Source organism: Amblyomma mixtum, unplaced genomic scaffold (genome assembly GCF_055824585.1).
Source record: "Amblyomma mixtum isolate Tamu unplaced genomic scaffold, ASM5582458v1 scaffold_27, whole genome shotgun sequence".
Lineage (NCBI taxonomy): Eukaryota > Metazoa > Arthropoda > Arachnida > Ixodida > Ixodidae > Amblyomma > Amblyomma mixtum.
Window position 1 is genome coordinate 314,907 of NW_028317724.1, and position 13,855 is coordinate 328,761.

At 49.2% G+C, this 13,855-nt stretch overlaps 1 protein-coding gene across 6 annotated transcripts in view; it reads right to left on the minus strand.

Annotated features, from left to right (window-relative positions):
• Nucleotides 1-13,855, minus strand: part of LOC149324514 (uncharacterized) — a 168,507-nt gene that overhangs the window by 18,629 nt on the left and 136,023 nt on the right. For 4 of the 6 annotated variants that reach the window (XM_089565458.1, XM_089565455.1, XM_089565456.1 and 1 more), the window contains one exon: nt 8,840-8,893. The exons of the other annotated variants lie outside the window; for them this stretch is intronic. In XM_089565458.1, the coding sequence (XP_089421584.1) occupies nt 8,840-8,893 (54 nt within the window). The remainder of the gene's footprint in view (nt 1-8,839; nt 8,894-13,855) is intronic. 6 annotated transcript variants of the gene reach the window in all.

Here is a 13,855-nt window from a genome sequence, read left to right on the forward strand (position 1 = left end):
TTTTATGTAGTCTGCAACAGTGTAAGTACGTCTTGCATCAGGTGGCGGAGCTTCCGCTTTATCAGGGTCAGCGGTTCGACAAAAATAGGTCACGTCGTTGGCGAACATGGCGACGCTCTCAATAGGCGAGCGTCCAGGGGACGCCTTACACGATCCCGGCGCGCTATAGCATGGCAAACGTGTCGCGGACCTGCTGGCGAAAGGTATCCCAGCTTTGAATATCAGCTCCCCTGTTCTCAAACCAAGACTTGGCGTCGTCTTTGAAATAAACGTTTCGCAGCTTCTGCGCAGGGCTCCGCTGGTCGAACTCGGCCACCCACTGAAGCTGGTCAAGCCAGTCTTCAATGTCTTAATAAGTGGCGCTCACACGGGCCTGCTGAAGCGTCAAGGCAGACGTGCTAGCCTGTGCTCAGCGGGTCGATGAGTGGGCGCCTCTAGGGGGCGGAACTCTGGGATCAGTCCCTGCAGAAAGTGGCGGCCATTGCGGCGTAAGGGCGTCCAGACAAGCGGAGGCTGGTGCGTACTCGGCGAGCGGCTGTATAGAGGGGTGCCGGCACATCGAGGCCGCATCCTCCACCAGTGTCGTTGGTGCAGGTAACTCGCGCCTAGACGCCAGAGAAGCATCGAGAAGCTCTGAGAAGCTGCAGCAACACTAAGAGGCGGCCGGAGCGGAACGTCAGTTGCTTCACAGAAGCCACCTGCGTGAGCTGCGTGCCGAGCAGGTCCGAGCGGCTATTGTTGCGTACGGGGCAATATCTATACCGACTGCACAGCTATTATAGTACTCCATGAAACCAGCAATAAAATTCCAGTAAGGAAGGGTGTCGGGCAGAGAGACACAATCTCGCCAATTCTATTCACTGCCTGTTTACTGGAGGTATTCCGAAGCCTGGACCGGGAACAGCTTGGGGTAAGAGTTCATCGAGAATAACTTTGTAATGTGCGATTCGCTGATCGCAATGCCTTGCTAAAGGAGATGAACTGCAGAGCATGATAGTGGCTTACACCGGAAGAGCAGAATGGTGGGCTCGCGCTAGGCCAACTGCGGACACGCAAAAGACGATTTGGCTGGGGCAGAACCACCGGATAAGCGGCGCGTATAGAAGACGACGATGTGTGGGCAGTGCCGCGGGACCAAGCGCTCGCGCTAGGCCAGCAGCGGCACATACGCGCAATCAGGCTCTGAACGTCCGGACTAGGGCTTTTTCAAACCAAAAACCTTGAAGCGCAGAAGCAGACAGGACGTAGAAAGAAGACGTTACACACACGAGCGCTAACTTGCAACAAGGACAATAGTTTTTGTTATTAGAAGAATACTGCCAGTTGGAGCGCCAGGCTTTAGGCAGGAGTAAGCGTATAAGACATACATAGCATCAAGAACATTTCACAAAAAAAAACATTTCATTAAAAGAAGTTCAACACATATCCGACTAGTATCGGTATATAAGTTCCCATGGGTGGTTAATCCTGGGGGGCTACAGTTTCGAAAACTTGATTAACCCTCTGATTCGACGTTTTTGTTTTCAGCGAAATGAAATATTTTTCCGCCTATATTACATTCTCAGGCCTTAAGAAAGACCTTTCGGTAGATTTCCTGGGCATAATTTTATAGGGTGATTTTTTGTACGGGTGTGAGAAGTTTTGAGCAAATTGTCATAATCGACAGTATTAGCAACATCGAAAGCCTGCCACTTATTCAACAGCGGAAGGATTGTAGGTGCACCCATTTCTTGAAATTGCGAAATTAACTACTGGCTGCAAAAAGTATGTCTGCACAAAAATCGCGGTTGGCGTGCTACTCCGCTCACTGTTCCGCAAAATATTATTTCTTTCTTCCACTATATGGCATAAAAAGGCTGCAAGGTGACTCTGTGCACAGTTGTATGCTTAACGTGCGAAGAATTAAATGTCTTTCAGTTGCGAGACAGCGCACGCCCTGTCAGCTTTTTTTCTGACTGAATTGCGTCGCTGTTGCACGATATCTGGTCTAGATATAAATTTCTCACGACCGCTTTTACCACATACGCAACACACTGGGGGCTGTCCGGCTGAAGTAAGGTTTCGCTCAGTTGGCCTGTCAACACGCTCACTTTTTCGCTCCGTTCTGCCACTGATTTCGATCTTAGCAGAGGGGTGCGCAAGCAATATTACAGAAGAGTCGACTCAGCGCAAACTTTCAAGTAAGATTTTGTTTTCAACAGGGGTTGCTACATTCACTCTCTTTCGCACAGGCCGAAAAAGTGGCAGAAAGGCACGGAGTGCCAGTTCTATTTTCAGTGCTAAAAATCTTAAAACCTTGTGGGCAAAAGACAACGACCAAAAAAAAGAGGCCATAGATTGGAAAGAAGGCAATGAACGTGTAGAAAAAGAAGAAAACGGAAGCGAAAACCAGCTCAGCAAGCGTCTGACTGCCGTCAGACTTTCTTGTCTTGCTGGGAAGATGGAAACACTTGATCTTTCTTGGTAAAAGCTACCGAAGGGCCACTCGCATAACCGCCGTCCCCTGTGATGAAAGCCATTGAAAGGCCGCCCTTACCTCCCGTGCGACCTGGCCCTTTGGGTTTGGAAGAACCGATGTTCGGTTAAACAAGGGTTCACACTTATGTCTGCAGCAATGCGCTGCAAGGTTGCCAGATGCAGCGACGCGATATGTTATTACGCAACCTCTCGTTACCGCACTTTCCGGTCTAACCAACGACTGCCGCACCGCATGAGTGTGGTAGTCTATATAGACAACACCTTCGACGTGGGCCACACACTTATTCTTGTGCTTAACATCGCTTTTGGACACATTTTATTGGACTTTTGCGCATAAGCTTTTAAGCTTTTTGCACAGAAAATACGACCTGCACTTAGTGCCTTTCTGCCACTTTTTTCAGCCTGTGCGAAAGATAATGAACGCAGGGCAGAGAACCACAGGCCTCTTGTTCCTTTCTTTCCGGTTCGTGGATTTCTCTTTCACAACGGTCTTTAGCGCCTATTTGCCCACCGGTGCCACTGCCTGGTTTGGAATTATCAAGCCGGGAGGCCTGATTATCAACGCTTTCATGCGCCCAGTGAGGACATTTTAAGGCGAAAGCTTTTAATGGGTCATTCTCTCGTCCGTCCGTCCGGCGTTGCATCCAGGGCCTGATGTGACTCATCGACGAGCGCAGCTGCCAAAAGGTGAAGTCATCTTCGCCGACAAGTGGATGCTGTCGGCGCGGCGGCATCGAGGGCTGCTCCGTCGTCAGTCGGTGTGCGGCAGCTAGTGGAGGAGGATGGCTCCCAAGCGGTGCAGCGATTCCGCGCCAGGTGGTTCGTGGATTCCGAGGACTGGAGCCCGCCCCCCTTTCGATTTTTTTTTTTTTTTTTGGGGGGGGGGGAAGCTTCCCGCCATCCCCTTGGAGACTGAGCGATGGGGTCAGGGGGAAGCATATCTTCTGCGACGGACTGCCACATTGCTGCCTATAAGAGGCTGCTTCAGCATATTAACTAGCACTCAAGTCTACTAAATCCACCTTCTTTAAAGTAACCGTCCTGAACAATATTAAGACTAATCCGAATCGCTTCTGGAGGAGTTGGTGGAATAAATCAGTTGTTAGTCTGCGTTTGTCCCGTGTGGTTCTCTTTCTCTTGTCCCGTCCTTTTGCGCAGTTACTTTTGTTCTCATAATGTCGTACCAACTAGCCCCTCACCGCACTCTTCTACATAATAAAACCTGGAAACACCAATAAAGTGTCGTTTTGCACCCATGGACGAACGTGCTCCCGACCCCCTCGGTGCTACTCTACTAAATGATACTTTTGTTAAGTCGTTTCCTTGTTGTCTCGGCACCAGCATTGTCTAGGCAGCAGCAAGTATCAAACGGTGCGTGAACACCTGGAGGCCTTTCCCATAAAGAAAAGAGCAGGTGGCTGATGAGTGATGCGTCGGTTTTTATGTACATTTCGGAGTTCAGCCTTTTCGCGGCAATATGATGTTTCGCGGCAAGATGTTTTGTGGTGTTCCTTGGCACGTGGTTGTTACGTTTTTTTTTCTTCTTTGTAGTGCGCAGTCGCGTGAGTCCTTTTTTATGCCCGAAATCTTTCCCAATAAACCAGTTGTTAGTGCAGCGTTCTTCCGTGTTTTGCGTGTTCCTTCTCTGTGTGTGTGTGTGAGTGTGTGCTTCTTCGCTGCCGGTATGATTCCAAAACTCACAATCGTATCATCATATCATACTGCTGCAGACTGAAAGACTGCTGTGGTAGCACCAGTACACAAATCCGGAGATGAGCAGAATCCATCTAACCAGTGACCCGTATCTATGAGATCAATAGCATGCAAAATAAGCTTGTGACTGCAGACCGGCGAACAGTAAAACAGCGAGAATCGCATCTAAACGAAACTCTTTATTTGGGCTGACTTGCGCCCGCAAAGAACTGAATCACTCGGCGGCGGCGTAGCAACAAGCGTGCTCGGCGGTCGTCGAACAGAATGGCCGCCGCTGTCGGCCGTGCTCTTTTTAAAGCTGATAGCGAACTTTCGAGACAAAGCTTGGAAAGTTACTAGAACACTGTGGAACAACGTAGAGTCGGCTCCGCCTGGATGCGATCAATCGAGATAAATCTAGGCGCGTCTTGCATCACCAACAAAGCGATAAAGCGGCGTGCCGGCAGCTTTGAGGAATGAACAGACACTGCAAACGTTCGCGTCAATATAGTTACACATCTTGTCTGGAGTTAATATAGTTACACATCTTATCTGGAGCGTAACAATTTCTTCACTCTAACAGAGCATGGATTCCGAGAGTTTTTCTCTTGTGACATTCGACTACTTTCCTTCAGAGCCTGAGTCGCTTTGTAACCTTAAATACCCATAAACCACACACCCTAAACATCCCTTCACTTACGACTTGCACTTCTATTTGGACTCGGCTTTTCCATCTGACTGCATATTTCTCGACTTTGTTAAAGCATTCGGTAAAGTTAATAACTCACTGGTATTACATGAACTTAGTGTGCTGAACATTCACCCAGCAGTTATTGACTGCATCCATGGATTTCCTTCTTCTCATCAGCGTCAGCACTACTCAGCGTCAGCCCTACTGACGCTGATTCCTCTACTGTGCCACTTGGTTCTAGGGTTCCTAAAGGATCAGTACTTGGCCCCCTTACCTTTCTTTATCTTCCATATTGCTGTGAACTGCCGTTCCCTTGTGTAATGTACTATGTATGATCACAGAGGATGGTCGTTATACCAGTGCCCCTTGGGTAGCGTTGACTAAAATAGAAAAAAGTGTTTCTATCTGCACAGAAAGGCAGGGAAACGTGACGTCAGTCAGACGCTTGCTGAGCTGGTTTTCGCATCTGTTTTCTTGTTTTTTCCACATCTTCATTGCCTCTGATTTCGTGTCTACATGATATCACACGCTGTAGAAAATAAAAGTTTTCTTCAATGCTAGCAGTTGTCGTCTTTTCTGAAATACTGTTTGCGCCCCCCTATGCTAAGATGTACGACCAATTAGCCGCCTTTAAAGCAGGGTGTCGAACCGGAACCGAACTGAACCCATATTTTTTTCGCCATCTTTGAACTCAACCCGAACCGCAACGATCCAAGAGAACCGTTCTGAACCGGTCCGGGACTCGGTTCAGCCTACTTTTTCTTGCAACCTGGCATATTTTTGTTGTTTTTTTTCTCACACAAAACGAGGTGTGCTAGCGCGTAGATTTACCCACCAAAAGCTGTTTGCGCAACGCAGTTTGAAAATGCCACCTAGTCTATGTGACAACACGATTGAAGGATTAGTGTCAAAGAAGAAACCTAATTTGCGCTTCTGTATTGTGCTTTCGGCAATTCTAAAGCATTGCACGCCAGATTGACGTGAAATCTTGAGCACTAATGGCCACTATAAAGGCCACTAAATTAGCATTATAAGCGCTTGCACACTAGAACAAATGTCTGCTGTGAGATGTGTGCGCACACTGAAGAATCTGACCTGGTCTACGATAATCTGGAGCCCTCCACTACAGTGTCTCATATCCCCCGTGTTGCTTCGACACGTTAAACCCAAAAGATTTCGACTGTTGTAACACAGAAGGTTGTATAAACGGGCGTAGTTTTCTTTTTTACAATCCAAGCAATCTTTGTTGCGCGCGATGGCAATAAGTAAGAAAAGGTGGCCATGAAGCAACGGTATACCGATACTTGAGAGAAAAAACTAGATAGCGATTACATAAGGGACAAACTCGGCCATCTTCAAAGCTTGTTTCTATTGTTGTTGCATTGAATATCAGGAGCATCCCTAACCTTCCTCGTGCCTCACTAGTAACAGGCTAAGGTGGGCTAGTTGGTTGGTGGCAATGTCCTATTTCCAGTGCCTTACTAGGCCGGGTGAAATTCAGTAATCTCGGCATACGGCTTCATGCCACCATGACTACATTCTACGCCCGCACATCAAATTCCGGAAGCGGCACATGTCAAGAAAGAGCCACAAGTTAGAAGGAGGAACTTTCGCAGCGTATACCTCCTGCGCTAAAATGCACTGGTGTCTGAACAGTAGCCTCGATGAATGCGGCGTTGCTATGCATTCATCCGTCATGAGGCTTTTCTACATGGAAAACAGTCCTATTGACACGAAAAGAGACATGAAAACTACGGAGTCTTTCATCGCAGTGAAAAATCTTATCGTGCAAGGCGTCATGTCCTTTCTTTCGGAAAGAACACAGCATCACAAGACAGCAACACAACACAAATCATTTCAAAATTGAATAGTTTCTCGTTGCTGGCACGGTATCAGTTCACTGACCCCCCCCCCCCCCCCCCCCCCCCCCCCCCCCCCCCCCCCCGGACGTGAGTTCTACCGCGTAAGGTCCACGTTTGAAGCCTAAGTAGGTTTTTGCGGCCGAATAAATCAAGAAAGGCTTGGTCATGAAATGATTTTCACGAATTGCTTAGATAAGGCTGCGGGTATATAGGTAGAGGTAGTAATTACCGGCCAGAACCTTTGCCATCTGCCTTTTGGAAAGGCCGCACGGGTACTGTAAGGAAATGGGAAGAGGGGAAAACTGAATGTAAAACTGAATGCGTCAGAACAGAATTCTCTCATGGCCATGTCCAAAAAAGTCAGATGAGCACTTAGTCGCCTATTAAGCGCAGCTACTGGGCAGGGTTGGCTTGTAGCTTCGAATAAAAACTCTCAAATAAGTTGACGGGCAGAAAGTACGCGACAGGTTCACCAGACTAGCAAGGGGGCGAAAATTTATGTCGATGCATAGGCTCCCTTTCAAATCGCCTCAAAAAAGTCACGAAAATTGCATGTAGCGCAGGTACCTTTCTTCCTCGCACAATGCAGCGCTCTCAACACAGTCGCAACGGCAGGTCTCAACGAAGAAGTTTCTGTCCCTGCAGACACGAAACCTGTCTAGGCGTGCTCTTTTATTGCACACTTTTGATGAGAACAAGAAGGGAACGACGTTGCCAGCATAGGCCAAAATTTTAATTTTACACTGCGCTATCAAGAATACGCGATTAGCTGTGCTTCTGAGGATACTGAGCCATAGCGATAATAGTGATAGTGATAGCGTTAATGAATTAGTGCCCACATATGCGGAAATGGTGATTCTCTTCTTTACATTCCAGATCCCTTGGAGTACTCCTCCTGCCGCTGCGGGCGCAGTGGCGCAGCGGTTAAGCGATGGCCCTGCGATGGTAGGTGAAGCCACTGGTGGGGCTTGTGCGCCCCAGCTAGTTTCTCTTCCCGAGCAACCTGTCGCGGTCAATCACCCATCTAGCTATCACCTTAAGCTGTGACACCGTACGGTCATGTGACCCAAGTAGCCCACCTACCACCCAGGTTGGCCACCAAGGGGGCCCACCCAAGTGGCTTCTCTGGCATTTCTTCGTGCATTTTTTACTCGCGGCCAGTGACGCCGATGACGACGCCGGCTTCTCTCATTTGCACTGTCGCGTTAGTGTGCTTGGTAAGCTCTCGGTGATTAGAGAGTGCTCCTTGTTGGATGGGCGTTCTCATGTCATGTGTTAGAAGATTTGAGGGGGGGGGGGGGGGGGGGGGGGGTGACATAGAGGGCGCATGCGGCGGTCGTTCTGTTTTGTGTTGTGTTGGGTTTAATGGCGCATAAGCGACTAAGGCTATCATGCGCCAAGCTCAGGGTATGAAAAAAGTGGTTTGAGCATAGTTTGAAAACAAAGTGGATAAAAACGGTGGTTCATGCGGCGGTCGTGACGGCACCCGCATAAGTACTAATATTGCGCTGTATAAATACTCTGCGTAGAAGAAAATCCCTACTGACACGAGGGGGAGCTGTTGCTCGCACGACGGGGTCTCTGAAATGGCTGACGCTGGAGCGTTTTGCACATGCGAAATTTTCAGTTCATTTTATTTAGAAGATCTCGCCGTAAATTCCTATCATTTTCCTGCGGACAGTAAATTAAACAGGGAAAAATGAAAACAACTCGCAATGAACAAATCCTGCTTTTTTATTTTACATACGATTATCACAAAGAAAAGTAAACGGAATAATAAGGTTAATTAAAACCAATATACGTTCAGAATTTTTTCGGCTCTGAACCCGGTAGAATACATTTGAACTGGTTCTAATTCTTTTCTGATCCGACTCAAACCAGAACGGAATGTCGCTCCGGACCCAAACCCCCAAAGGAACTCGAAAGGCGTGAATCCAAACCCGAACCGACCCGAAAAAATTCCGGTTTGATACCCTGCTTTAAAGCTTTGCTAACGTTGGTTTCTTTCAGTAACTCTGTCGTAAACATATAAAAATCTCCATTGCGTTGATTTTTCCTAGCTTCTTTAGCGACAAGAGTACGCCGCTAAAGTGGCCGCGAAGGAAGGAGCCCCTACCTGCAAGGAGAAAAGGACCAGGGCAGCTGCGAGCAGGGCAATGTCGGTCAGCACCTGCACAAATTCCAAGCACACAGTCACTGCTGAAACAGTAGAAACTGAGACGATGGTACGCCGCGGCAAAGTCAGAGCTGAAAGAAAACACAATTGCTGCTAGAGAACTACAAATTACAACTTGTTTTCGCAGTGCTACATGTTAATTGTTAATCTGGACCTCTGTCTGCTTGGCGCGCTCAGGAGACGCTTCAGAGTACACCTGCAGTCGATCATATTGTTACGCCGCGTAGCGGCTGACTTGCACTTGCACTCGCTGGTTTAGCACTCGCAAGATTTGAGAACCATGTGACCCACGCCATTGAAACTATTCCTGATGTCAGCGGAGCAGCACCCGGGAAGTCTGAATTTTCTGCTGAGCTTGAGCGCATGGTCAACAAATAACTCCCGTCTAGCGAGCGCCATACGCTGCAAGAAATCTTGGCGCGTCATGCTCAAGTGTTCGACTTTGCCTCTAAGGGATCGGGTAGTCATTTCCCAGCCTCTCTAGTACAGCATAAAATTAACACAGGGACCGTACCCCCTATTCGCCAGAAACCTTACAGTCTCTCCCCGGCAGAGCGCAAGATCATTCAACAACAGGTGGACGAAATGCTGCAGAAAGGAGTCATGCGCGAATCTTCCAGTTCGTGGGCCGCCCCTGTTACCCTAGTGCGAAAAAAAAAGAGAATTCTTGGCGATTCTGCGTTGACTACCGTCGTCTAAATGCGCAAACAAAGAAAGACGTATACCCGTAACATCGCATTGACGACGCAGTCGATTGTCTGTATTCGGCGTCATATTTCTCCTCTGTTGATTTGCGATCTGGTTATTGGCAAATTCCCCTGCATCCATCCGACCGTGAGAAGACAGCCTTCGTAACCCCAGATGGTTTGTACGAATTTATTGTAATGCCATTTGGATTATGCAACGACCCCGCAACGTTCGAGCGATTCATGGACACGATCCTTCGTGGCTTAAAATGGGAAATCTGCATGTGTTACCTGGATGATGTCATCATTTTCGGCAAGTCTTTCCAAGAGCACAATGAAAGACTCCATATTGTTCTCCAATGCATTGGATCGGCGGGACTCATTTTGAACTCAAAGAAGTGCCATTTTGGGGACCGGCAAACTCTAGCTCTTGGCTTTCTCGTCAACCACGATGGTATCAGGCCGGATCCGCAGAAGATCGCTGCAGTGCGAGATTTCGAACCTCCACGCACCCTGAAAAACCTTCGGAGCTTCCTCGGACTATATTCATATTTTCGTCGCTTCATTGCTGGCTGTGAGCAGATTTCCCACCCCCTCACTTCTCTTCTGCATAAGGATTCGCAGTTTGTGTGGACCCCCGAGTGCGACTCCTCCTTTCATCAGCTGAAATCTTTCCCCACGTCAGCACCCCTTTGCGGCACTTCGACCCTTCTACTCGGACGGAGATCCACACTGACGCCAGTGGCGTCGGTCTTGGGGCGGTGCTTGTCCAGCTGCACGGTGGGGCCGAGTACGTTATTGCCTATGCCAGCCGCACGTTAACAAAATGTGAGCGCAACTACACTGTCACCGAATTGGAGTGCCTCACCGTTGTGCTCGCTGTGCACAAGTTCCGGCCGTATCTGTATGGATGCCACCTCACCATTGTTACTGACCATCATTCTCTCTGCTGGCCAATCGGACTTCGCGATCCATCTGGTCGTCTGGCGCGCTGGGCATTGCGCCTACAAGAATATAACTTTGCTGTTTGCTACAAAAGTGAGCGCCGTCATAGTGATGTAGACTGCTTGTCACGCCACCCGTTGCCAACCTCAGCCAATGATGAAGACGGTTTCGAAGAGTGTTTAGCCTCGTGCGAGCTGACGTTTCCCAGTATAGCGACCTTTAGCCGCGAGCAACGCAGCGACCTTTCACTGCAGCCCCTTATAGAAGCGGCAGCAGGAGGAGTAGATTCAACCCCATTTATTATCAAAGATGGTATTTTCTTCAAGAAGAACTACTCTGTCGATGGTGCTGCCCTGCTTTTGGTCGTCCCGAAAAGTCTCCGGTCGCAAGTCTTGCACACCATGCACGATGACATCACATCTGGCCATCTAGACTTCTCTCGTACCCTATTCGCCAGCGTTTTTATTGGCCGCAAGTTTATAAGACCACCAAGCAGCACGTTGCGACATGTGAACCATGCCAACGCCTTAAGGCACGAACCACCACGACGGCCGGTCCTTTGCAGCCCTTCAACCCCCCCCCCCCCCCTCCCCCTTTTGAAAAGATTGGAATGACCTGCTTGGTCCTTTCCCAAAGTCTTTCGAGGGACGCCGCTGGGTGATTGTATGCGTCGACTATCTTACCCGATACGCCGAAACCGCTGCTCTCGCTACCGGCAAAGCTGATGATGTTTCGTCTTTTCTTCTTCACTCTGTTATTCTTCGCCACGGCGCACCTCGTGTTATAATAAGTGATCGTGGACGGAAATTTACTGCTGATGTCGTGGAAGAAATGCTCCGGCTTTGTGGATCAGACTACCGGCACCGTACCACACGCATACCAACGGTCTTACCGAGCGCACCAACCGCACCCTGAAAACTATGTTGTCCCTGTACGTCTCGTCTGACCATCGCAACTGGGACGCCGTGTTGCATATGTGACGTACGCTGATAACACGGCAAATCGTGAGGTCCCCGGGTATTCTACCTTCTATTTGCTATATGCCCGAACTCCCCGCGTTTTCCTCGATACCATCTTCCCGTTTTCCCTTAACGACAACGCGTCCGTTGTTCAGATACTCTGCCGTGCCGAAGAAGGCCGTCGTATAGCCCGTTTACGTACCCTGACCTCTCAACGCCGCTCAAAAGAGTACTACGACCTACATCATCGTGCAGTCACTTACTCTCCTGGAGACTTTGTCTGGCTTGGACACCAACCCGCAGGCGAGGACTATATCAGAAGTTTCTGTATAAGTACGATGGCCCCTTCGTCGTGCTGGACCGGTTGAATAAAGTGAATTACGTCATCGCCAAGGTGACGACGGATAAACGCCGTTCCCGCAAGACACAAGTCGTTCATGTGGCCAGCTTGAAGCGCTGCCAGCGTCGATCTGCCTGACTTTCTCGAGCACGAGAATCGTCTGCCCCCGGGGAAATTGTTACGCCGCGTAGCGGCTGACTGAGGACTTGGAGAGGGAGGCACGCGCAGACTGATCTGGGCTCTGAGCCGTTTCCGGCCAGCTGTGTTCCGTCCAGCCTTCACCTGTATAAAACCCATTTCATCCGCTACAATATTACGCCTACGTACACTCGGGCGTCACCAACAGCGAGGATGCCGGGACGTGGGAGCGCAAACGTGCCGCACTTGGCGTATCTGCTGCGGTCAGTCGTCGCTCCTGATGAGCAGGTGCTTCGCTGTTGTTTGTTTTTGTTCGTTCAATAAATTAACGACTGCAATTTTCATGCACATCACCAAAACTGGATGTTTAACGTGATAGCGTTCAAGGTCTTATTGAGTGACAGCCACGCCCTCGCCGGCTTGTCGAAGGTGGTCTACCTGCCTCCTAGGTCACGTGACCGTTTGAGAGCAAAGTTGTAGGCTAGTTGGTGAGGCATAACGACTAAAAACCGCAATAGTCACAGGATGGAGGCAGGCCACAACACAGAGCGTTACCGGACTTTCGGAGAAGTCCGGTACCGTTCTATGTTGTCGCCTGCCTCTGTCCTCGATTTTTATTCGTTAGATCTCACTATATGGCCTACAACTTCACTCTCTTTAAGTTTCTTCCGTTTCTTCCGTTTCTTCGCTCAACTCTGCGCAACAGCGGCAGCAGGCAGAGATGCGTGGTGGCAGCGGTGCGATGCCCATTCGTAACAGTGGCGACAGCGGTGGGATGGCCAGCTGTAACAGTGGATGGTTGCTGCGGGATCGACCGGCGTCAGCTACCTCGGCGCGGTGAATGCCTGATGTTTTCCCCTCAATTCGCCGCACTGCTCTATCACTCGTGATTGTAGTTTAGAATAGGGCTGTGTGTAGCACTGGAGGTGGCTTTGTTGTTTCAAGCCTAGTAAGGCGTTTTGAAACCAAAGCTGGTGCAGAGGGACTAAACGAGGCGTTGTTGGAAAGAATTGCTTGCGCGTGTCATGCTAGTAGTTGTATAGTAGTGAACGGCAAGGGAATGCTAAGGAAAGGACAAACGTCAAGAGCCTATCCTGCGCGATGGAGAACTTCAAAGCGAATTAACTCACTGAAAGTTGTGAAGAGTTTGGCATTCCTTTGGGTCCCACAAGCATGCGATTCTTAAGATCATGCGCAAGGAGGGCTGAGGAAGCCAACGAGGCCTTGGCGGAGATCACTGAATGACGAAAAAAGAATGGCACCGACCAAAAAAGAAAGATAGAATGACGTTTCGGCTCCCACACGGGAGCCTTGTTCATAAGGCTCCCGTGAACAAGGCTCCCGTGTGGGAGCCGAAACGTCATTCCATCTTTCTTTTTTGGTCGGTGCCATTCTTTTTTCGTCATGTCCCATCCCGACCGGACGGGCTTCCGTTAAACTCTTGACTTCAGAGATCACTTATTACTGATGAGATATGACTTGTCACCGGCGGACCTTCGCCAAACGTACCAGCGCGAGCAAAACAGTACTAAATCGTTTTTCGATTTAAAGCCGATATTTTTGAAAGGCAGGAAAATGTGGGAAATTCGGACGATCGTGACAAAGAGGTAGAGTGCGTAGCTGTGGAGCAGCCCTGCAAGTGCGGCACAGAGGAAGGTAGTGCATACGTGGCAAATGTAACTGCTGCAGTAACAATGGAAGATGCCCCGCGTTCACAACTAAGGAAACCTCTCTAACTTCCGATAAGGTAGCCACAGCATCGGACGATGTAATTACAGTAGGTGTCGCTCGTTGAGATTGCAGCGGAGTTATCGGAAATTGGATCTCCTAACGTGTCAAAAGCAGGAGAAGTCGTAGGGCATGGCGGACAGGATGTGCGTCTGGACAT